The 24,677-nt window shown below is 37.6% G+C and overlaps 1 protein-coding gene across 1 annotated transcript in view; it reads left to right on the top strand.

Moving 5' to 3' along the window:
* The window catches only part of ATF2 (activating transcription factor 2), a 93,733-nt gene that overhangs the window by 14,087 nt on the left and 54,969 nt on the right, over positions 1 to 24,677 (top strand). Inside the window, 3 exon segments of the mRNA XM_021075925.2 lie at positions 2,743 to 2,832; positions 11,592 to 11,666; positions 13,578 to 13,647. Of these exon segments, the coding sequence (XP_020931584.2) occupies positions 11,635 to 11,666; positions 13,578 to 13,647 (102 nt within the window). The 5' untranslated portion in view covers positions 2,743 to 2,832; positions 11,592 to 11,634.

Below are 24,677 nucleotides of genomic sequence, written 5' to 3'. Positions count from 1 at the left end.
TTTTGAGCCCTGTTTCTTGGCACAGTTTCTCTTTCCAGAATACTTGACATTATCAGTCTTTGTCCTCTTCAGCAGAGATCCTCCTCCTTAACCACCAGTTGACTATATCCAAATACAAGAAACACATATATAGTAGCTAGGATAGGGTAGTAGTGGTAAAGGAGAGGTTCCTTACATCTCTGTCCTTCAAGCTACAAACAAAAAATAAACCCTTATTTTTTAATGTCTTTCAAAGTCTAGATGGTTAGCATAACATTGCGTATGTAGAACATAAGGTGTATGTGCCAGGTACAGCTGGCTAGCTTTGTGTTATTGCTTTTTGCTTGAAGTGAAGACCTGGAGTCCATCATGATTTTTTCTAGGGTTTAAGTTCCTGGTCTTTTGTGAGCAACTGCTGAACTAAGAACACAAACATTCAGTAGGAAATCTGAAGCCATACTTAAAAATGAATATTTCCCTGAAAGAAACAATTTGCAGAAATGTATCTCTACCTGGAAGATGTGAACCTTTACATTATTCCAAAGAGCCATTTGTCTTTTGAATGGCTGCTCCATTTATAGTCCTCAGTTTACATTTGTATAGCTAAATATCCTGTTCTGGTCCCTCTTCCTTTAAGAAACAGTCTGAATATGGAGTTCCCATTGTGGCACAGCGGAAAGGAATCTGACTAGGAACCATGAAGTTGTGGATTCAATCCCTGGCCTCGCCCAGTGGGTTAAGGATCCGGTGTTGCCCTGAGCTGTGGTGTAGGTCGCAGAGGTGGCTCAAATCCTGCGTTGCTGTGGCGTAGGCCAGCAGCTATAGCTCCATTTCAACCCTAGCCTGGGAACCTCCATATGCCGTGGGTGTGGTCCTAAAAAGCAAAAAAAAAAAAAAAAAAAAGAAAAACAGTCTGAATATAAAACAGAATTTTTTGCTAGCTTTGAAATGAGAGTCCTTATAGCCTTTGGTGTTTGCATCAAAAGTTTTAAACATATTAAGGCTGTTTGGGCCAGCCTTATTCAAGGTAAAGTGCAACCCTTCTTTCCAATAGTCTTCGGTAAGGAAATCAAGTTCATACATAACCCCCCCCCCCACGTATGAGGCTTAGCCCATAAATTATGGTAGAGAGGAAAGTTGACTTTCCCTTTAACATCTTGTTCCTGAGATTATTGCCTTTTCCTAATTCAGTTGGTAACTGAACTTTCTGCCAATTTCTTACCCTATCTCACCTTAGGAACTCCATTACTTACTTAACGGTCCTGCATAATCATTCCTAAGTTTTGTGGACTGCCTAGTGTGTTTATTCTCCCAAACTACAACTGTTAGGATGTTCCTTTATTCCTGCATTGTTATTCTGGTCTTCAGATTTTTTTCCTTATTACTCTGTCACCTACAGATTGATCTTGCATATTTAGAGAAGTCCTTATGAACATTGGTCTTGCTTCTTGGCTACTGGCAAGACTTCCTGCTTTTGAAAGCTCCCTTCGGTGGACTGATAAAGCATCTCTACAAGGTGTCCAACCACCATGTTTTAGAGTGACCTGAGTATGATGACAGAAACAACTAATCGTCTACCAGTGTTCATTCTCTTTTTTCTTATTGTAAATGCTCTAATTTTTTGTTGAGTATATGGCAGAATAAAAAATGTATTTCCCAGCTTCCTTGCTAGCTATGGCCATGTGATTTAAGTTATAACCAGAATAGAAGTTTCCTGTAAGATTTCTGAAAAGCTTTAAAGGAAGGCTGTTGCTCATCTCCCCATTCTCCTTCCTGCCATTTGATGTGATGGCTAGACCTAGAGCAGTTTTTTTAAACCATGAAGGGGACGTCACATGTTGAGGATGACAAAATAACAAAATAGAAGGAACCTGGGTTCCTAATGATCATGGTTTTGGACTGCCTGTGTTCAGGAGAGAGAAATAAATCATTTAAGCCATTGTGATTTTGAGTTCTCTGTCACTCCAGCTGAACCTAATCCTTATTGATGAAAGTGTAAAAAAAAGTCAAATTGTTTCCAAATGAGAAGTACATGAACTGTTATGGTAAGCACTTGAGAAAGTGAAAAAACGATTAATCTCCACTCTTAAGAATTTTTTATGCTTCAATTCAACACTACCATTTCATGCATCAGCTATGACTACTTCTCCCTTCCATTGTATTAAAAAGTTTTATTTTGGAGTTCCCGTCATGGCGCAGTGGTTAACGAATCCGACTAGGAACCATGAGGTTGCGGGTTCGGTCCCTGCCCTTGCTCAGTGGGTTAACGATCCGGCGTTGCCGTGAGCTGTGGTGTAGGTTGCAGACGCGGCTCGGATCCCGCGTTGCTGTGGCCCTGGTGTAGGCCGGTGGCTACAGCTCCGATTCAACCCCTAGCCTGGGAACCTCCATATGCCGCGGGAGCGGCCCAAGAAATAGCAGCAGCAACAACAACAACAACAACAAGAAAAGACAAAAAAAAAAAAAAGTTTTATTTTCCTCTTTCCACCAAAATTCCATTGCCATACTTTCATCCTTGAAGCTATTACACCTCTGATAGGTGGCATGTGCCAAAACATATGGAAGCCACAGGATAAATATCTTCCTGAAACATTGAAGATTTGGGAGGAAACCTTAATTTTTATATTAAAAACTAGTAGAATGGAAGGCAAAATTCACATGCATTTTAAAATATAAAATGAACATTTTAAAATGTGTGTAGTGGAGTTCTTTAGGTCTTGCACAATAATGAGTTTCCTCTTTTCTGCCTATTCTTTGCCCTAGGGAAACTTAAGAAGTGATGCTTGCTTGGTTAAGAGTTAAGGGATTCCTGGCAGCAGAGTAAATAAAGCTCATGGCCCACCAGCTAGAAAGGTAAGAGATTTTTAAGCTTTTAATACAAAAGTGGTCTTTTATTTTATGATTGTCTCTCATATGTTACTAAATTCAAGGGATGTTTCCAGATAGTAGTCCTCAGAATGCTGGTGTCCTGCCATATTGATAGCTTTCAGTAAAAAAAAAAAAAAGTTGTGAGGTTCAGCAAATTTAGAAATGTCCTTTTGGAGCTACAATGCCTATCATCATATAAAAGACTTAAAATATGTATACATAGGAGTTCCCGTCGTGGCGCAGTGGTTAACGAATCCGACTAGGAACCATGAGGTTGCGGGTTCGGTCCCTGCCCTTGCTCAGTGGGTTAACGATCTGGCGTTGCCGTGAGCTGTGGTGTAGGTTGCAGACGTGGCTCGGATCCCACGTTGCTGTGGCTCTGGCGTAGGCCGGTGGCTACAGCTCCGATTCAACCCCTAGCCTGGGAACCTCCATATGCCGTGGGAGCGGCCCAAGAAATAGCAACAATAACAACAACAACAACCAAAAAGACAAAAAAGACAAAAAAAAAAAAATATGTATACATAATTTAGTTTAACCCAAAGGCTCCTACACTTATCTGACTAGGGAACTGTCAATAGCAGAAGGTTCCCATATGAAAGCCCCAACTCTGCTAGGATTTTATAACAGGGGTTAATCCTTGAGATATTTTCTGTATTTGAAAAATATTTTGGACAAAAAGTTTTACACTGAGGCTATACATGGTAACTAAAATGTCAAACTTTTTTGCTTTTAGATTGAATTATATCAGTTAAATTTAATAGCATGGTTATTTCATGCTGATCGGAAACATTAATAGGAAGTTATACAGTACTTCAGATATTCATTTATGAACATAAACTCCATGCCAGCCGTAGTGTTGGTGATGTTAAAGATATAAAATATGGTGGTTTCTGGCATCAAGCCCTTTAGAGTTTGGGGATGTAGCTTCTAAAAATGGGAGGAAACTATGGGAGGAAAATATTGATTTAATAAATGTGATCCAGCATACAGACGCTTTCAAAACATGATGGTCTAGTGATAGATTTTGTCAGATACATCAAGATAAATAAGAAAATTGGCTTTTGCCGTTATACCTGAATCTGGAGGTTCAGAGCAATAGAGAAGTTATGTGTAAATGTAAGGTTACTCTAACTTTGACGAAACTTGGGAAATCATTTAAATGTACCTATATTTGAAAAAGTAGGAGTTCCCGTCGTGGCTCAGCGGAAACAAATCTGACTGGTATCCACGAAGATGCAGGTTTGATCCCTGCCTTGCTCAGGATCCAGTTAAGGATCCGGTGTTGCCATGAGCTGTGGTGTAAGTCGCAGATGTGGCTTGGATCCCGTGTGCTGTGGCTGTGGTTTAGGCCAATGGCTACAGCTCTCATTTGACGTCTAGCCTGGGAACCTCCATATGCAGTGGGTATGGCCCTAAAAAGACAAAAAGAAAAAGTAAAAAATTTTAAGCAGATATAAGGAGGAAAGAGTGGCAACACTTGATAATTTTTCTTACACATTGATACCTATATAAAGTAATTTTAAGCTATTTGATCATTGTAAATGTTCAAGTCCACTGATTTGGTTAGAAGTATTTTCCATAAAAGGTAAATTTGTCGAGGGCAGGGATTGTGTCTGCATCATTGTACCCTGGAGTCTAGCATAGTTCCTACCCTCTTGCATGTGCTTAAGAAAAATACACTGATTGAATGCCTAAGTAAATGAGACATGAATTTCCAGAAAGAGGGATAGTGGATGGAGGAAGATCAGAGGTGAGTGGTATTAGCTAGGAAAGGAACAGATGAATGGGAAGTAAGAGCACTCTGGGCTGAGAGAGGGAGCTAACTAAAAGCCTGTATAACTACAGCCAAGAGATCAAGGTAGTAGCTTAAGAGTGGAATGGGAGGCAGGGGTCAGCCCATGCAAGGGTCTGCAGACAATGGTAAGGATTAGAGTCCTATCTAAAGAGCATTTTTTTTTTTTCCTATAACTTGTTCTTTCCTCTCATTTTGACTGGCTCTGCTTGGGTATAAACCATCTATCTCTTTCCTGAATCTAGCTATAACTTGTATTGGTTTTCTTATGCATCATGTTACTCTCACTAATCTATCCTCCATACTTGTATTAGTGATGTTGCAGAAATGGCCTTTTTTTTTTTCCTAATTCACCTATTGAAAAATCTTTCCTTTTTTTTTTTCTTTCTTTGTTTTACAGCAGGGTTAAGCAGACTTTTTCTTTAAAGAGCCAAATAGTAAGATTTTAGGCTTTATTGGGGTCACAGATCATCTTTTTACTTCTTACCCCCTGTCCCCATTTTAAAACCATTTAAAAAAATTGAAAAACTTTCTTAGCTCAACATTTTGGTATAGGCCATAATTTATAAACTCACAGTGGGATGGAGCGCATGCATGTATAGTTGGAGTTCAACTTCTTTGCTGGTGTATTAAAAGCCCTTTGAGATTTGCTTCCCTCTCTGGCCTCACCTCTCTTCCCTTCAAGCATATATCCCATGCTTTAGCCATCAGAAGTTTTTAGATAGCCTTCAGTGTACTCTGCTTTATTGTGCTTCTACATGCTGTCTCTGCCCAAAATATCATCCCCTCTTTGTTTGAGAAGACCAAGTGCAAGCATTACTTTCTTCAGCACCCTTCCCAGACCCTCTCTCTAGGGTTGGCTATGTACTTGTCTTACCTAAGGGGTAGAAAATCAGAGAAGAGTCTTAGATGACTCAGTCACAGAAAGCATAGTCAGGCATCACAGAAACTTCTTCATCTTGGCTACATGGTATCTAGACCCTGTTTTTCTGTACCTACTCCATTTTGGCTTTTATTAATTGCTTATCAATATGAACATGACAGAAAATGACCACCAATCCCGAGTATGACTTTGAATGTCTAGTGTACATTTCTGTTTAGCTGATTTTTTTTCTTTTTACAAATTTCCCAAAGAGCTACTCTGTATGGCTTAAGTTGTTCAGGTGTCTTCCCTGGTTCACCTGAAACAAGTATGTCGGGGCCATGGAAATAGAGGATTCCCCTTTGCTGGCAGTCTGACTCTAAGAGCGGATTATGAGTGCTGAGGAGAGATGACTAGCTCCAGTATACTCCTTATTCCCCTGTGTTCCTATAGTACCCATGTGTAAGTTTATTATTATATGTATATCACTGAAGTAGTATTACTATTTTCACTTGTTTTTCTTCCATACTAATCTGATTTTAAGGTCAGAGACCACATCTCTTGTTTTGTACCTGAAATACATTAAGAATAAGAGATATGATATCTGACCTCAAAGCCAGATAGTATAGTATCGGGTACCAAATAGACAGTCAAATGCTTTCCAAATAAATTTTGTAAAATAAATTATTTATATTAGAAATGTTCGGGGAGTTCCCGTCGTGGCGCAGCAGAAATGAATCCGACTAGGAACTGTGAGGTTATGGGTTCGTTCCCTGGCCTCCCTCAGTGGGTTAGGGATTTGGCCTTGCCGTGAGCTGTAGTGTAGGTTGCAGACGTGGTTTGGATCCCATGTTGCTGTGGCTGTGGCGTAGGCTAGCAGCTACAGCTCCGATTGGACCCCTAGCTTGGGAACCTCCATATGTGGCGGGTGTGGCCCTAAAAAGACAAAAGACCAAAAAAAAAGAAATGTTTGGGAATGCTGTACATTGTGTAACATTTATTAGCATAGTATATATATTTTAGAAATCTGCTTTGAAACTTCAGTACATGCTTTAAAGATGAGCATTTACAGCATTTGTAGTTCTATAACCAACTAACTAGAAGATCAGTCAAATTCACATTTTATTTTATTTTTGTTTTTTAGGGCCGCACCCCCTAGGCATATGGAGGTTCCCAGGCCTAGGGGTCTAAGCAGAGCTACAGCTGCCAGCCTATGCCACTACCACAGCAATGAGGGATTTGAGCTGTGTCTGCTATCTACACCACAGCTCACTGCAACACCGGATCCCCAGCCCACTGAGCGAGGCCAGGGATTGAACCCACAACCTCATAGTTCCTAGTCAGATTCATTTCTGCTGAGCCACAACGGGAACTCCCAAATTCACATTTTAGAATCTAGCGATTTCTGAAATTACTCATCAGAAATTGATTGATTCCCCTCCCCCCCATTTTCAAAGATTCATTTACTCACACTCCTTTCTGTAAAGCAAATTGATTTCCTTCTTTCTTGTTTTTTGATAGAGATATAAGAAAAGCAAATATTTTTATCACCAAATCATTTGAATGATGGAATTTCAGGATAGTGTGGGATTATTGATAACTATACCTTTAAAGACCATCTATCTTGCTTTGACAGATTTAACCCACATTTCGTATTTTTTAAAAAGGAGTTGTCTAATAGGACAAATAATTGTCTAACATCACCTCTCAAGTCTATTCAGATACAGAAATTGTTCTACTGTAATATGATTCTGTTTGCTCTTAACCTTTTAGTACAGAACATAGTTTTTCTGTTCTTTGACATCTCATAACATTGAAGTTATAAACCAGAAACAAGCAAAGAATTGTTAGAGAATCTGTATATTTTAGTATTTTTTCATAACTTTTTATGAGATGAGAATTACATGATACTAATTATGTAATGGCTATATAGTGAATTGTTACAGTGCATGTTTTTTGTATACAACTTAAACTCCATCTATAAGTTTTTCCTTTTTTATTTTTAGTTATTATAGTTCAGAACCTTTTAAGAGTAAATTGCCAGTGTCATGTCCCTTTCCTCCAAATACTTCATTTTCTGCAATAATACATTTTCCTTCAAAACCACAATACAACCATGAAAATCAAGAAATCAACTTTGAAATATTGCTACCATCTCACCTACAGATCATACTTAAGTTTTGCCAGTTATTCCAATAATGTCTGTCCTTTATAGCAAAAGGATTCAGTCTAGAATCTCATGTTGCAATTAGTTGTCATGTCTCATTGATCTTTTTTCAGTCTGAAACAGTTCCTCAGTCTTTCCTTGACTTGGATGACTTGTACACTTTTAAAGATTATACACCAGTTATTTTGAGTTTACTGCAATTTGGGGTTGTATAATGTTTCTTAATGATTAGATTCAGATTATGTATCTTTGGCATGACTGTCATGGAAGTGATGTTGAATCCTCCTCATTGCAGCCCTTTGGGGACACATGATATTGATTTCCCTTACTTTTAGTGTTGTTAGCTTGTGTCAAGATATGCAACTTAAAATTTTTTTTTCACTTATTTGCCAGAAATGTTAGAAAAATAATATCTACTCTTGGTATGAGTGTTGAGAAAGGAGGTCTCTTTGTATACTACTGGCAAAGTAGAATTATTTGAGGACAGTTTAGCAGTATAAATCAAAGCCTTAAAATATACCTTCACTTTAATGTAGCAATTTCACTTCTAGCGGTTCATCCTATGGAAATAATTGTATAGAGATTTGTCCTCAGGGATTCATTGATGATAAAAATCCACTAATAGAAAATTAGTTATAAATATGTCATATTTATATGGTGAAATACTATACAGACATTAAAATGACTTCTGATGTTTAATGATATTACTATTTAATGATGTGGCAGCATTTAGAAAACTGTTTTAAAGGAAATTGTATTACTGTTTTTACAATTTTTACAAATTTTATGTATCTTCATATATTATTAAGACTGAATACATACTCTGAAATGATAAATAGTAGTTGTCATTGAATGGTGATATTTTGGATGACTTTTTTTTGTTGTTCTGTATTTTTCTGGGACCAAATTTAAAGTTTCTTACAGTATCTTATTTCAATAAGTGTAATTTAGTTCATGTTATCTAGGCGTAACAGTGACTTCCTTTCTAAACCTCAGTTAAAACTTTGAGCTTTAGAAGTTCCTGTTGTGGCTCAGCAGAAACGAATCTAAGCAGCATACATGAGGATGCAGGTTCCATCCTTGTCCTTGCTCTGTGGGTTAAGGATCTGGCATTGCTGTGGAGCTGTGGTGTAGGTCGCAGACGCAGCAAAGATCCCAAGTTGCTATGACTGTGGCATAGGCCAGCGGCTACAGCTCCAATTCAACCTATAGCCTGGGAACCTCCATATGCCGGGGGTGCAGCCCTTAAAAAAACAAAACAAAACCAAACCTTGAGCTTTAAAGGTTTTTTTAGAATTATATAAGATTGAGCATTTATATGGGATACCTAGTAGTGGATATTGCTGTGGCTCTGTTGTAACAAAATTTAAAGTATACATTGAACCAAGTTTGAAGTACTAAAATAAAATGCTTTGTGGCAACGAAATAAAGAAAATATGAGGAACATAAACATGTTTGTATGTGGAGTTGTCCTAGAAGGTGAAAAGCTGAATCTGAGCTGGATGCTTAATTAGGTAGTATAAGCTTCTTCCCTACCATGGAATCTTCTTGAAGGCAGTTACCTATCTTAATTCATCACCACGTCCATAGCATGTAGCATAGTGCCAAGCACAAAGTAGACACTCAAATATATTTGTTGTTTGAAAGAAGAAAAGGGGGAATTTTTGCACTAAACCCTGTGGGCAGGGAAGATAAAACAGTGTTAGAAGAAAAATTGAGAGAGATTAGAGAAACCAAGGAAACTGACTTCTTTTAAATCTTGCCTAGGAACCTTCCATGAACTCTTCATGACAGTGATTTTCCTACCAATATAGGTTGTGAATGATTGCCAGAGAGTGGTTTGGTTTAGTAACAGTTCTCTATCTGCAGTCATTGGCTTCCCCAACAACTTAACAAAGGCACCTTTTTGTGTTTTCTTAGAAGCATGTTTCCACCCTTGCTGTAAGGGTGATAAGCCTGGACTTAGAGGCTTAAGATTTAGTTAGATTAACAAAGAGATAGCGTTTAAGCTTCCCAGAGTAATTATCATTTACATCTCAAGGTGCTTTATTGAGTTTATAGCTACCTCAGCTGGGTATTAGGAAATAATATAAAGATTGGGAATCTTGGTTGGCTATGAAGTAGGCTGCTGTGAACGTCTTTCATGGAGGAGTAGAAAAGATGAGAGAGAAGGATACCAAGGGTTAACTCCCTCAAAACTTGTCTAGAATCATGGGATTGGTCCCTCTACGATCTCTATATTTTTAATATTTTAACTCTTAATTTTAACAAATGAATCGAAATTATATTTTTGTGTTCCTTCTTCTGCTAGACTGAAAGTATCTCAAGTGCAAAGACTGTTTTCTCCTCTTTGGGTCTTGTCATAAGTATTTTGGGGTTTTGTTTTTGTTTTTTCTTTGGCCATTCCTGCAGCCTGCAGAAGTTCCTGGGCCAGGGATTGAACCCTAGCCACAGCAGTAATCTGAGCCACAGCACTGACAATGCAGAGTCCTTAACCACTAGGCCACCAGGAACTCCTTGACCTAAGTTTGATATTTAAATGTTTCTTAAACTTAAATGAGTTTAGTTGCTTCAGTTTTTTTCAAATCATTGTGAACTGCATTTTCTTACTAGTTTTAGAAGAATCTTTCAAGTTAGATAAAATAAACTTATCTGACTTGTTCATATCATACAGATACTTATTCATTCCTTAATATGTAAGGAATAAATGCTACTGTAAGTTAGGCACTGTAACTTTTATAGGTTTCCTTTGGATTATTCTAGTGTTTTTTTCCCCCTCTTCACAGACAGCCTGGGAAGTTGGATGTGAATGATGAAATGGATCTTATAGATAACACATTTTGCCTGGGCCAAGGGAAAAATCTTTGTTCTTCCTGTCTCCTATACCAGATCATCCTTGTCTCTAAGTCTCAGAACTATTTGCACATTTCCCTATTGGGATTATGTGTTTTTCCTGAGCAAGACATTCTTGACACTACATTTATAATATGTAAAATAAAATGTTTCTTTCTGTACTGTTGGCTTATTGGGATAAGGATAGAGTTAACTCAGTCCACCACTAGATGGGGTTTCAGTGAATGTAAGATGGAATATTAGTGGACTAAGTAGTTTCAATATGTCATACTTGTCTTTAAGCTAGTATCCAAAAAGTAAGTTATAAAATTAGGGAAGTGGGAGCACCTTATATATAGATCAACTACAGTAGGTAACAGATTTTGATGAATCAGGGTGAGAACCAGACCACCACTGACCACATCTTAAAAAATTAAAAGCTTTTGAAATACTAGAACTCATCCTTTTTAATCAGACTTCAGAAGTCAGGATTTTTACTCTTTTAATGACTGCTCTTCAACCACAACCCTGAGGCGTAAAGTTAAATGTTTCTCTTTTACCATCTTCATGGTGGAGTTGGATATATTAATACCTTTGTTTAAGGCATTTATATGGGTGTTCACATTTTAGGAGCAGTGCTCTATTATAAAAACTCTTAATAATGAGTGGTTTTTGGATGACAATAGTGTTACAAAGAGTGTAATTATTTGAGTGTTTTTCTTTTCTTTTTTTTTTTTTTTTTTTTTTGTCTTTGTTGTTGTTGTTGTTGTTGTTGTTGCTATTTCTTGGGCCGCTCCCGCGGCATATGGAGGTTCCCAGGCTAGGGGTTGAATTGGAGCTGTAGCCACCGGCCAACGCCAGAGCCACAGCAACGCGGGATCCGAGCCGCGTCTGCAACCTACACCACAGCTCACGGCAACGCTGGATCCTTAACCCACTGAGCAAGGCCAGGGACTGAACCCGCAACCTCATGGTTCCTAGTCGGATTCGTTAACCACTGCGCCACGACGGGAACTCCTATTTTCTAATATGTTTCAAGAAATGTTTCAAAACTATTTTTAACAGTGGGAAACCCCTTCATTTTTCAGTATCCTTGCCATGAAAAAGAGGACGTGATAAGTTGTTCAACTTATGAAATTCAAGTTACATGTGAATTCTGCCAGGTATGTATGCATTATTTGATATTTGGGCCATTTTTCATATTTTAGATTATAAAATTTTTTATAGGTTGTTTCTAGATAAATATTTAAAGTGTTTTTGTTTGTCGGCCACGCTTGTGGCATGTGGAAGTTCCCAGGCCAGGGGTTGAACCCACACCATAGCATGACCCAAGCCACTGCAGTGACAACACTGGATCCGTAACCCCCGAGCCACACGGAAGCTCCTCAGTGGATTTTTTTTTTTTTCTTTTTTTCGTAAACAAGAAAACAGTTTTCTAGTATGTGGTTTAGCTAATGCTCTTATTGTGTTTTAAAATTAGCAAATAAAGCATCAAAATACAGTTAATTAACTTTGGCAAAAATAAACATATTTTAGGGTTTTGATTTCTCCTAAAATGAGTTTTAAATAATACTAGTTACATGAGATGTTCTATGAAAAAGGATCCAAATAGTAAATGGATGTGGCAGAAATGCCATATTTTAGGTGCTTTTTTTTTTTTTTTTTTTTTTTTGTCTTTTAGGTCTGTACTCGAGGCATATGGAGGGTCCCAGGCTAGGGGTCTAATCAGAGCTATGGCTGCTGGCCTACGCCCACAGCAATGCAGGATCCGAGCCGCATCTGCCACCTACACCACAGCTCAGGGCAATGCCAGATCCTTAACCCACTGAGCAAGACCAGGGATCGAACTTGCAACCTTGTGGTTCCTAGTTGGATTTGTTTCCCCTGTGCCATGACGGGAACTCCTATATGTACTTTCTAGGAAGAAAGAAAAATAAAATCCTACAAGCTGATGGAAGGAAAAAATAGAATATTAAGTCTAAATCAAAAAAGGAAAATAATTTTGGAGTTCCCGTCATGGCACAGCAGAAACGAATCTTAACTAGGATCCATGAGGATGCGGGTTCAATCCCTGGCCTTGCTCAGTGGGTTAAGGATCCAGCGTTGCCATGACCTGTGGTGTAGGTCGAAGACTCGGCTTGGATCTTGCATTGCTGTGGCTGTGGCTGTGGCGTAGGCTGGCAGCTTGTAGCTCTGATTGGAACCCTGGGAATCTCTATATGCTGCAGGTGCGGTCCTAAAAAGGCAAAAAAAAAAAAAGGAAAATAATCTTGACTCAAAAATGTCTTTTTGTAGTTGTTTGGTTCAAATCAGGATCCAAAAATGTCCCCATATTGCATTATGTTTGGTATATTTATTAGCTCTTTTTTAATCTAAAATTGTTCCCCCCTACCTCCACTTTTCTTTTGTTCCCCATGACATTTATTTTTTGAGGAGACCAGGTCTTTTGTCCTATAGAATTTGGCTAACTGCATGTTGGTAGTGTTTAGGTAAGTTTTTCTGTCCCCTGTATTTCATGTAGTTGGATCTAGAGAGGCTTGATTAGATTCAGGTTTGACACGACCACCACCCCTTCCCAGTATTTCGTGTGCTTTCTGTTGCATCATATCAGGGGTACATAATGTTTATTTGTCCCACTTCCAGTGATATTAATTTAAGGCTGACCTATGAATTCAGATGTTTTCAACCTGACTCAATCGTTATAAAAGTTCCCATCACCTTTGCTCATAATGGTTTTATAAGACTTCGAAGATAGTTGCCTAGATCTGTTATTTCATTGGGAGTTATGTGGTTGTGCTTTCATTCTTTCTGCACTTAAAACGCTGTTGCACAGGAAAAATTTAGCCTGATAGATCAGGGTTTCTAACATAGTATAAAATCTGCATGTTCCGTGTCTTTTTTCATAATAGGAAGATGGGAGATGGAATTAAAATGTCAGTAAAAGTGTTTAATTTCACATTCACATAGAAAAGGTAATTTAGTGGGAAAATAAAATATTATTATATCTTAAATTGTTCTTTATTTACAAATCTGTACTGTAAAACATTTAACGATCTCTTAATATTTTATTATAGGCAATACAAGGACCTGTGGAATATGAGTGATGACAAACCCTTTCTATGTACTGCCCCTGGATGTGGCCAGGTAATATATAAATTATTTTGTATATTCACATTTATTAAAACACTGATGACAGTATATGTTGTCATTAAAGGGATTCTTTTATAATGTTAAATACAATTTTGAAGTTAGAATGAAAATAACTCAGAAAAATTTGGAGAAGAAATTCGTTTTCCTCAGTGGCATATCTGAGTTTCAAAAAATACAATCTAATATGGAGGAAAAAAAGAAGTCTTGTATTGGAAAGGTAGAGAACCTAGACAAAATCCAGTGTTTGAAACTATTTTCATTTGACCGTTATTGGTTGAAAATCATTGTAAACTCCCTAATTGGAAATCAAATATACATTATCTTGTATGAAAATTATTTTATTTACTGAACTCTTAAGAAATTAATGTTTACCTCTGAGGGTATCACTAATGTATTAATGTTCTTAAGTCTAAACTTCTAACCATTAAACATTTTTAATATAGAGCATGTGTGAAGGCATTTTCAGAAAATATTTCAGTGTTTTTTAACAGGCCTTAAATTATTAATCTATTACTGACATAATAATTAATCTTAAAATTACTATAGACATTAAAGAATGAAAGAATAAATTTAATGTGTGGTGAAATTACAGAATACTTAAACATATAAACTGTAAATCATAAGCATTAAAGTGTTTATTGATTCTCATTTGTTTAGTTGATATTTTAAGTTGAGGTATAATTTATATACAGTAAACTGGACCTGCTTATAGTGTATAGTTCGACACATTTTAACATATGTGTGTGTCCATAAAACCATCACCGCAATTAAGATACTGAACATATTCATCATGCCTAAAACTTTCCTCACGCTCATTTGTTATCCTTCCTTTTCACTCCTCCTGCCCCAGTCAACCACTGATCTGCCTTTTGTCCCTAAAGATTAGTTTATATTTTCTAGAATTTTAATGAGTGGAATCAGATAGTATGTACTTTTGACTGGAATCTTTTCTTCCACATAATTAATTTACAGTTTTTCTGTGCTGTGTAATCAGTAGTTAATTCCTTTTCACCGAGGAATAGTATTTCCCTATTTTACAGTTAGTTTGTTTATTCATTTGTCTGTGGACGTTTGGCTTATTTCCAGTTTTTATTTCTTACAAGTTAAGCTGTTGTTAATATTTATGTGCAAGTCTTTGTATGAACACATGCTTTCTTTTCTCTTGGATGAGTACCTAGGAGTGTAGTGGTGGGATCGTATGTCATATATATATATTTACTTTTTAGGAAATTGCCAAACTGCTTTACAAAGCAGAGGTACCACCTTACATTCCCACCAACAGTCTGTGAGAGGTCTTATGTAATAGCCTTGCCAACATTTAGTGTCAGTCTTTTAATTTCAGCCATTTTCATTGTGTGTATACTGATACATTATGTGTTAATTTGCATTTCTTTGATAATGAAAAGATGACCACTTTTTCATATGCTTATTGGCCATTTGTATACTTTATTTTTGGTGAAATATCTTTTCAAATCTTCTACTTATTTTTAAAATTTGTGTTGTCTATCTTTTAATTATTGAGTTATATGAGTTCTTTGTTCTGGAAACCAATCCATTATCAAATATCTCTCCAGGTCTGTGGTTTTCCAACTTGATTTTCATAATAATATCTTTTGATGAATAGATTTTTCTAATTTTAATGAAGTTTAATACATTGACTTTTTCTCTTCTGTGGTTGTTGCTTTCTGTGACTTATTCAAGAAAACTTTGCCTACCCTCAAGTCACAAAGATACTCTCCTTTGCTTTCCTCTGAAAGCTTAGTTTTTCATTTCGTTCTCTTTTGCATCTTGGTTAATTTTTGTGTATGTATAGTGTGTGGTAGGAGTTGAAGCTCACCTTTTATCCGTATGGTTTCTCAGATACTCCAGCATCATTTGTTGAAAAGATTTTTCTTTCTCCATTAAATTGCTTCAGCCCCTTTATTGAAAATCAAATAATTTGTGGGAACTCCTACTGTGGTGCAGCGGAAATGAATCCAAATAGTATTCATGAGGATGCACGTTCCATCCCTGGCCCCACTCAGTGTGTTAAAGATCTGGTGTTGCCGTGAGTGTGGTGTAGATCACAGACGCAGCTATCCTGCATTGCTGTGGCTGTGGCAGAGGCTGCCAGCTGTAGCTCTGATTCAACCCCTAGCTTGGGAACTTCCATATGCTGCAGGTGTGTGGACCTAAAAAGCCAAAAGCAACAACCAAAAAAAAAAAAAAAAAAAATGATTTGTATGAGTGTAAATCTACTTCTGAGCTTTCGATTCTGTTCATCAGTCTGTCAGCTTTTATGCCAGTACCACACTATCTTGATTACTTTAGCTTTACAGTAAGCCTATCATGCAGGTAGAGGAAGTTCTCCAACCTAGTTTTTCTTTTTTGTTTTGGCCATGCCCAGGGTATATGGAAGTTCCCTGGACAGGGAGTGAACCTGCATCACAACAGCATCCCAAACTGCTGCAGTGACAATGCCGGATCCTTAACCCACTGCACCACAAGAGAACTCCTAGTTTTCTTTTTAAAAAAGTTGTTTTGGATAGTCTCAGTTTTAGTCATTCTGGTGAGGGTATAGTGGTATACCAAGATTTTTAGTTTACATGTCATCCAGTGATGTAGAGCAAGGAAAAGAGAGGAGTTATACAGGGTTGGTGATATTTTAGATAGGTTGATCAGGGAATGCCTCTGTAATAAGGTGACATTCTAGTGAAGATGGAGCAAACCCGACACATACCTGGAGGAAGAGTTTTCCATACTGAAAGAATAGCATATATAAAGGCCCTGAGGGAGGAGAGGTATTTGATGTGTTTAAGAACAAAAAGATGACTATTGTGGTTGGAGTATATAGTGATTAATAAGGATGAGGGCGAGATGAGGTCAGAAAGGTACAGGATAAAAAGAGTCCATAGTCCATAGGGCTTTTGTTGACTGTGATAAGGTATTTGATTTTTTTTCACAGAGCAATGAAAAGCCGTTGCTGAACTAATAGTGGAAGCAGGGAAAGTAGAGACTGGCAGCAGTCAGGTGAGAGATAATGGTGGCTTAGACTATGTGGTAACAATGGACATATGGAGAAATAGACTGATTTGACATATATTTTGGAGGTGTATTTTATATGTATTTTTCTGTAAATTCAAGAAAGCTATAAACTGCAAATTCCCAAATCCTTTGCACCTAGAATCCTGGATATGATTTTAGGTACCATCAACCAGATTTACTCATTCTGGTAAGTTAAATTCATTCCTTGGATTTGGGGCTGAAATAAATGAAAGGTGTTATTACTCAAGTCATCCATTTTGCTGGAGTGGATTGGACAGACACAGAACGATTCTGTAATCCCTGAATTACAGCTAATACATTGTGTTTCTAGATCCAGCCTTTGGACCAGGACCAGTTTTGCTGTGCTTTCTAGGAATCATTCTTGGAAACCCAGTCTCAAACAAGTTCCTTATTTTTTTGTCCTATTCTTCTCTTCTTAAAATCATCGGAATTGTTATCTTGTGATCGACTCTTTAGTAATATACATACACCATTTTTTATAAAAAACATTACATTTAAATTTACTTAAGAGAGCTTCCAAATGAAGGCTACATGCCAATACAAGATCAAGGAGAATGAGAACCCAAGAAGTCGAAGTAGTACCATGCAGCCTTCCCCCAGTTTTTAGTGCCTCTATCCCAAAGCTGTCCTTTCCCTCTCCTGCCTCCATCCCAACTCCCGGGGACAGGCTGTCTTCCTATCCGGAAGACAGAACCAGTGAAAGAATGAATCAGTAAAATTAGGGAAATTAGATACATGGACATGAGATACCCTTTAGGTCAAGAAAGTATTTTAAATTGCTCAGAAAAATTACACAATCTACTTATGCATATACAAACTCTTTATAGGCACTGTTCATGCTTCCTTACCTGATGAGGTGAGGCAAATGGAACATTACACGATGCATCCCAGGAGTAAAGCAGGAAGTCTGGGAACTTTTTAATAGTCATTAAGTTCCCACAGCAGACTGTTTCAGATAGAGTATATGCCCAATCTGTGTCTATGGCACAAATAGCCAAGAGACTGAGAAGTAAACTACCCCTTAGCCTGCCACGAAGAGGAAGGAGAACCTCCCTATGATGAGGTCTTCTGCAGAGGTAACAAGGGTGTCCCAGCACTTTTATCAGACCCCAAAGTCCACCCACTGTTCCTCCTTATGTATTTGCAACATTTCTAGTTATCCTGCCTATAAATCAGTCTTTCTATGATTATTTTCTACCATAAGAATATTTATACTTTTGGCAAAGCAGTAACCACTTTACTTCTGTGATATTAAAAATACTCCTGCACTCTCATTCATTGCTGGTAAAAATGCAAGATGGCATACTCCCTGGAGGGAGTTGGGCAGTATCTAGCAAAATTTGAAATCCATTTACCATTTGACTTCAGAATCCCATTTCTGGAACTCTGTCCCAAAGATAACACTGTCAAAACTTTGAAAAGATGTATGCCTAAAGTTGTTAGATATATTTTTGGTATATTTGTTAGTTGACAGTCTTTTGGGAAGCAGTATTCCAGGGGAATAGAAGCAGAAACTGTAAAGCTCCTTGAAGCTTCAGTTTGGAAGTGACAGGGCATCACTTCTGCCCTGTCCTATATTGATCAATGCAAGTCACCAAAACAGCCCAGAATCAAAGAGTGGAGAAAAGATAGGTACCCTCCTTTGGACGGGAAAACCAGCCTTAATCACATTGCAAAGGAAGAAGGGTGCATATGATAATGGAAGGAATTTGTGGCTATATTTTACAGTGTGTCACAGACAAGTACTGAAATATTTTCCTGGTAAATTAATACCTGGGGTTGGCTTAAAAAAAAAGAAATTGATGTGGGTGAGTGGTAAGTAGAGATAATTGCTGAAGCTGGGTAAAGTGTGCAGGGGAGCTTATCATAGTTTTAAAAATCCACTTAAATTCAACAGAAGAAAAAAATGTATTGCAGAATATAAGAACATGTGTGTTGTGTATCATAAAATTGGTTAAAAGACTAAGGAGTTCCTGTTGTGGCTCAGCAGTAACAAATGCAACTGGTATGGATAAGGATCAATCCCTGGCCTCACTCAGTGGGTTAAGTGTCCGGTGTTGCCGTGGGCTGTGGTGTGGATAGCAGACACAGCTCGGATCCTGCATTGCTGTGGCTGTGGCACAGGCCTATAGCTGCAGCTCTAATTCGACCCCTAGCCTAGCAACTTCCATGCCATGGGTGTAGCTCTAAAATGCAATAAATAAACTAAAATTTTAAAAAAATACGAAAAATATTAAGAAGTCGGAATTGTTTTTGGAGTTCTCTGGTGGCTTAGCAGGGTAAGGCTCTGGTGTTGTCATCTCTGGGGCTTAGGTCTTTGCTGTGGCACAGGTTTGATTCCTGGCCTAGGAACTTCAGCATACTGCAGGTGTAAGCCAAAAAAAAGAAATAATTGTTTTTTAGATTCCCTATGAAAGGAGTTAACTTCATTCTTCATTTTACTTCTCTTTTCCCCTCCCTTGATTTCTGAGAATAATTATTTTTACATTGTGAAGGTTTGTAATACATTTTGTCTGATCATCTATAATACTCATATTTCTTTAGATTCAATATTTAAATAGTGAGATAGAGAGGAAGGGTGAGAACTAAGTTTTAAGGCATTCCAGTGTTTAGAAGTCAGAAAGGTGGGATGATATAACAAAGGAGGCTGAGAAGCAGCAGATGATGAAGAAAATTGTGCTGTTGAAGTCAAGTAGAAAAAAGTATTTCAGACTGTGGGGGAACAGTGTACTCATATAGTTAATAGGATAAGGTGAGAATTTAGTCTTTATTATTGGATTTAGAAATATGAGGATTATTAGACACCATGACAAGAGTAGCTGCAGTGAAGCAGCAGTGACAGCAATGAAATTGAAGCTAGCCTGAGGAGTAAATGTGGAGAACCGGAAGTAGAGACCTCATATGATACCTTTTGGAATTTAGCTTGAAGGAAAGAGTAAAATACTGCTAAAAGAGGACTGAAGATGGAGGTTTTTTAGAATTCCCTTGTGGCACAGTGGATTAAGGATTGGTATTGTCACTCGGGCAGCTTGGGTTACTACTGCGGCATGAATTCAGTCCCTGGTCTGGAAACTTCTGCAGGTACAGCCAAAATAAATAAAATGGAGCCGTTTTATTTGTTCTGAATTTTAAAGATGGGACTATTACAGCATATTGGACACTGTAGACATACAGAAATGAGGTCCTTACAAGGATGTGTTCAGGTGGAGGGACTGGCCTTAGATAGGACCGTGACAGTTTATCCATAGTAACTGAGAGTGAAAAGCAGGGAAGAGGTGTGGACAGTTTTAATAGAGAAAAGAAAGCATATTAAAACTCAGACGTAAAAACATATTTTCTTCAATACAGTCACCATAAAAAATTACACTTCTGTTTATTCCATTGCACAAAATAAATTTCTTTTAGAAGCTGTGGCACACTGTTTTAAAGGGACTTAGGGACGGTAAATTTTTAGCCCCTTGTGTTACTTGGGGTTCAGGCTGACAAGGACTCAACGTTAACAATAGATTGAGTAGTTTGTTTTTTATCTAATAGCCCAGAAGTATGAGTCCCAGGGCTGGCTATTTTGTAACCCTCAACATGTGACTCCCACTTTTAGGTCCAGGATGGCTATTCCAACTCCTGACATCAGTCCACATTCCAGTAATAAGGAAGGGAGAAGGGGAAGCAGAACAGAGCACATATTTACCCATCATTTTAGGAACATTAACTGGAAGTATTGCAAATAATTTTCACTCATTCTTTTGGCCCCAACCCAATCACATGGTCACCTAACTGCAAAGAAAGCTAGAAAATGTGGTCTTTGTACTGGGCAGCCAAATGCTTGCCTAAAATCCAGGAGTTCTTTTATTGAAGGGAAAAAGAATAATAGATATTGAGGGATAGCTAGCATTCCTTGTCATAGTTTTCAGGATGATTTTGAATTTGGAGACATAGCAGAAAGGCATTTGGAGTCTGAGCCTGGCTAAGCTGGGTAGTACTTTTTTTTTTTTTTTTAAATGGCTGCATCCCTGACATGTGGAAATTCCTAGGCCAGGAATTAAATCTGAGCCACAGCTGTGGCAATGCTGAATCCTTAACCTACTGCACCAGGCCAGGAAGCTGTTTTACAAAGGAGATAAAGATTTATTTGTTCTAAAGTTTCAGTGAAGGGGTGTGTGTGTGTGTATAATCAGTAACTTCCTGATGTTGAATAGAATCCTTCAGCTAGTGAAAGAAGTAGTGAAATGAGCCTTATAACGTAATTGTACCTTTTTAATCTGTTGGGTTTGGATTTTTGTTGTTGTCTTTTTAGGGCTGCACCCACGGCATATGGAGGTTGCTAGGCTGGGGGTCGAATCGGAACTGTAGCCGCCAGCCTACACCACAACCACAGCAACGCCAAATCCAAGCCACATCTGTCACCTACACCACAGATCATGGCAATGCTGGATCCTTAGCCCACTGAGTGGGGTCAGGGATTGAACCTGTGTCTTCGTGGATACTAGTCAGATTCATTTCTGCTGAGCCACAACAGGAACTCTCGGGGTTTTTTTGGACACACCCATGGCATATGGAAGTTCCCAGGCCAGGGATCAAACCCACACCACAGTAGTGATCCAAGCGGTTGCAGCAACAATGCTGGATCCTTAACCCACTGTACCACAAGGGAACTTCTAATGTTTTAAACAGGAATAATAATCTATATCCTGGATGTGAATACGTGTATTAAATGCAAAGTGACTGATTTCGTAGAAAGTTCATTCTGGTAGGAAGAGTGTTCAAGCCTTGGAAACACAGATTTCTTAGATAGCAGAACCTAAATTCATTTCTAATAGAAGCTGGAGTTCCCGTCACGGCACAGCGAAAACAAAACCGACTAGGAACCATGAGGTTGCGGGTTAGATCCCTGGCCTCACTCCATGGGTTAAGGGTCTGGCATTGTCGTGAGTTTGCTGTAGGTCACAGATGCATCTCAGATCCTGCGTTGCTGTAGCTGTGGTGTGGGCCGGCAGTTGTAGCTCTGATTAGACCCCTAGCCTGGGAACCTCCATGCCACGGGTGCAGCCCTAAAAAGTTAAAAAAAATAAGCAAATATTTCACCTCCCTCCCATCTGTCAGGTTACCCTTCCTTTTTAACCTTTTAAGGGAGGTGGTTATCCTGTCCTGTCTTTCTTTACTGCCTTTCTTTCCCATCGTTTATTCAGCTGTATACTCAAAGTCTTCTTGTTAACAAAACACTGAATATCTATAATAATTTGCATTGGGATTTCAATTGCCTGGAAAAAAGAAATTATATGAATTCAATATGTTATTGAATTATTATACAATAACAAACAATTTTTCTGCAAAACTTATTTTTAGAATAAACTTTGGGGAAGCAATTCAGATAGATTCTGCAAAAATGTTAGCTTGTAATAGCTACTTTTAAGTATTTGTTGAAAAAAGAATGAATTTCACTCATTCATATATATATTTTCCAGGTGACTCCCTTTTGACATTGTCTTTTTAAGTTTCTTGTTAGAGAGAAGTTTGCTTAGATGTTAGCCAAGTTTAAACTCACTTCTTTGAAGTATCAATTACAGTGTATTTTACCCACGTATGTAAATATCATTATATGATCAACAATTCCTTTATAAATAGCATTTAGGGAGATTTGATCTGTACATTCCCTGTGCTTCCCCTTTTACTATTCCTGTGATCCTTAATGTTTTTTAGAATCCCTTTAGCTGCCTTGGTACCTGTTTTCCTATGTTTTATACAAAATGTAATGGTAATGTTATTTATTCTACATGTAGTTGCTGTTTGATTTGGATATCTGTGTACAAATCAATATCTAAGCAGAGGATACTGTTAGAATAAAGTTCCTAGGAGATAACTTTCCAAGCTCTTCTTATCTGTTAATTATGCTGACTTTGCTATTTATTTAAGATCTCTACCAAAATGCATTCATTCACAAATATTTAATGATTACCCTCAGTGGAAAAGCCATATTGTTAGGTTCTATGGAACATAAAGTGAATCTTACTTTAAGATACTTCGTAGTGTGATATGTAAGATTCGTACATTCGAAACTGTAATGCAAAGTAAAAATTAATAAAGTAACGCCAGTATACACTCTATGTTCATTCTCCAAGAGCTTTGTTTTTCCCCACTCATTCAAGGGATGACTACTACTTATTTCTCCACTTTTGGGAAGGAATCTTAGAATGATGGAGCAATAGAAAAATAGCACTTGAGTGTGAAGGAGCTGGATTATGATCCTAGTGCCTGTAATTGATGCTTGGTAAATGAATAAGGGACAGAGGTTTTGTTTGCATCTGGACACTCACGTTCAATGGGAATACAAGCAGATTCTGAAGAGGGTTCATGTAATGATAATTCTCCACTCGTGTGTAGTAACTAAGACTTAGTGGTAAGCAAGTCTTACTGAGAGCAAAATATGACCAAATTAAATTAAGGCTTCATTCACCTTAAGGAATAGTCTGTGATTTGATGGAGTTTGTGAGTTTTTTGTTTGTTTGTTTGTTTTCCTTTAAACTGGGCTTGAAGACTCATTTCTTTTATTGTAAAGAGTTCATTCTTTCAGTTAGCATTTATTGACTACTTACTATATGCTAACTCTGGGAGGTGCTCAAATGGTGGGAGCTTAGCCTACTTAAAAGGACATAAGGAAATATCAGTATAGTATTAATAGGTGCTATAAGCAAGAAACTGCAGAACCTAATGGAATATGAAATAATGAAAGGGATTAACTTTTATAGTGTGAGGGGCTTGTGGGCTGGGCTAAGGATAATATAGTAAGGTCATACTTGTAATATTTAGAATAAAAAGCAAAATGGAAAGAAGTGTTTCATTCTCTGACATTATCTTAAGGTTACCTTAAAGCTGCTATCATTAGTTGCATGAAAGGAATATAATGAATTGGATAGGGGGTGGTGGGACCACAATAGAAGGAATCTATTTTTGGTGACTCAGTGGAACCAAGTACAAATTTATATAATTTTATCATCCCCATATATAAAGATATAGACTAGAGAGTGAGTTTAGATCTCTTAATTTGGCATTTTATAATTGTTGCTCTGAAATAACAGAAAGTAAGTGTTCCCTATTTTCAGTTATAAATGTTGCTAAAGGTAAGGAACATCTTCATAAAGATTGATGTCCAGACACAGGAGGTATTTAAACAATGCATTTATTTTGTTGTAATCATAAATGTCACCTTTGGCATAGAACCTATCCAAGTTATGTGTAGCTTTAGCTTTAAAAATAATTTTGCTTCATTTTTTAGTATAAGAAACAAAATAATGAAAAATGACTTTAAGTTAAAATTTTATTTTTAAATGAATTGCTTTATTATTGTATTGGTTGCTCTTTCTTTGCTACATTATAATAGAGGCATTCTTTTTTTATGTGGTAACATAAATATAAAGGGTGTGATTTACTTCTTAATTTGTCCAGGAGTAATATTTTTATAAGAAAGTTCTTTTTTTTTTTCTTTTTTTTTTTTCTTTTTTTTTTTTTTTTCTTTTTAGGACTGCACCTGAGGAGGCATATGGAGGTTCCCAGGCTAGGGGTCAAATTGGAGCTACAGCTACTGGCCATAGCCACAGCCACAGCAACGCAGGATCTGAGCCGTGTGTGTGACCTACACCAAAGCTCATGGCAACACTGGATCCTTAACCCACTGAGCGAGGCCAGGGATCGAACCCGCATCCTCATGGATCCTAGTGGGGCTTGTTAACCCTTGAGCCACAATGGGAACTCCAGAAAGTTCTCATTTTAAAAGTGGTAAGTAACCTGAAATCCAAGTAAAATATAATGCTTTCTTCAAAAGTCATCCATCCTATGCCATGGTCTATATTCTACTATGACATGGCAAAAAAAATAATAGTGGTCTATTTTTAGTGTCCAAATGAAATACATAGTTTCTTTGCCTCAGGCTTTGTTTTTAAATGCTCTCAAATGAGTTATGTGACCTAGTATTTATATCAGTATTG

Source organism: Sus scrofa, chromosome 15 (genome assembly GCF_054392235.1).
Source record: "Sus scrofa isolate SSC_HxYL_T2T_F1_AM1 chromosome 15, Sscrofa_HxYL_maternal_Yorkshire_Landrace_v2.0, whole genome shotgun sequence".
Taxonomy (NCBI): domain Eukaryota; kingdom Metazoa; phylum Chordata; class Mammalia; order Artiodactyla; family Suidae; genus Sus; species Sus scrofa.
The sequence above is the reverse complement of the archived record's forward strand: the minus strand, read 5'-3'. Positions and strand labels throughout refer to the sequence as shown.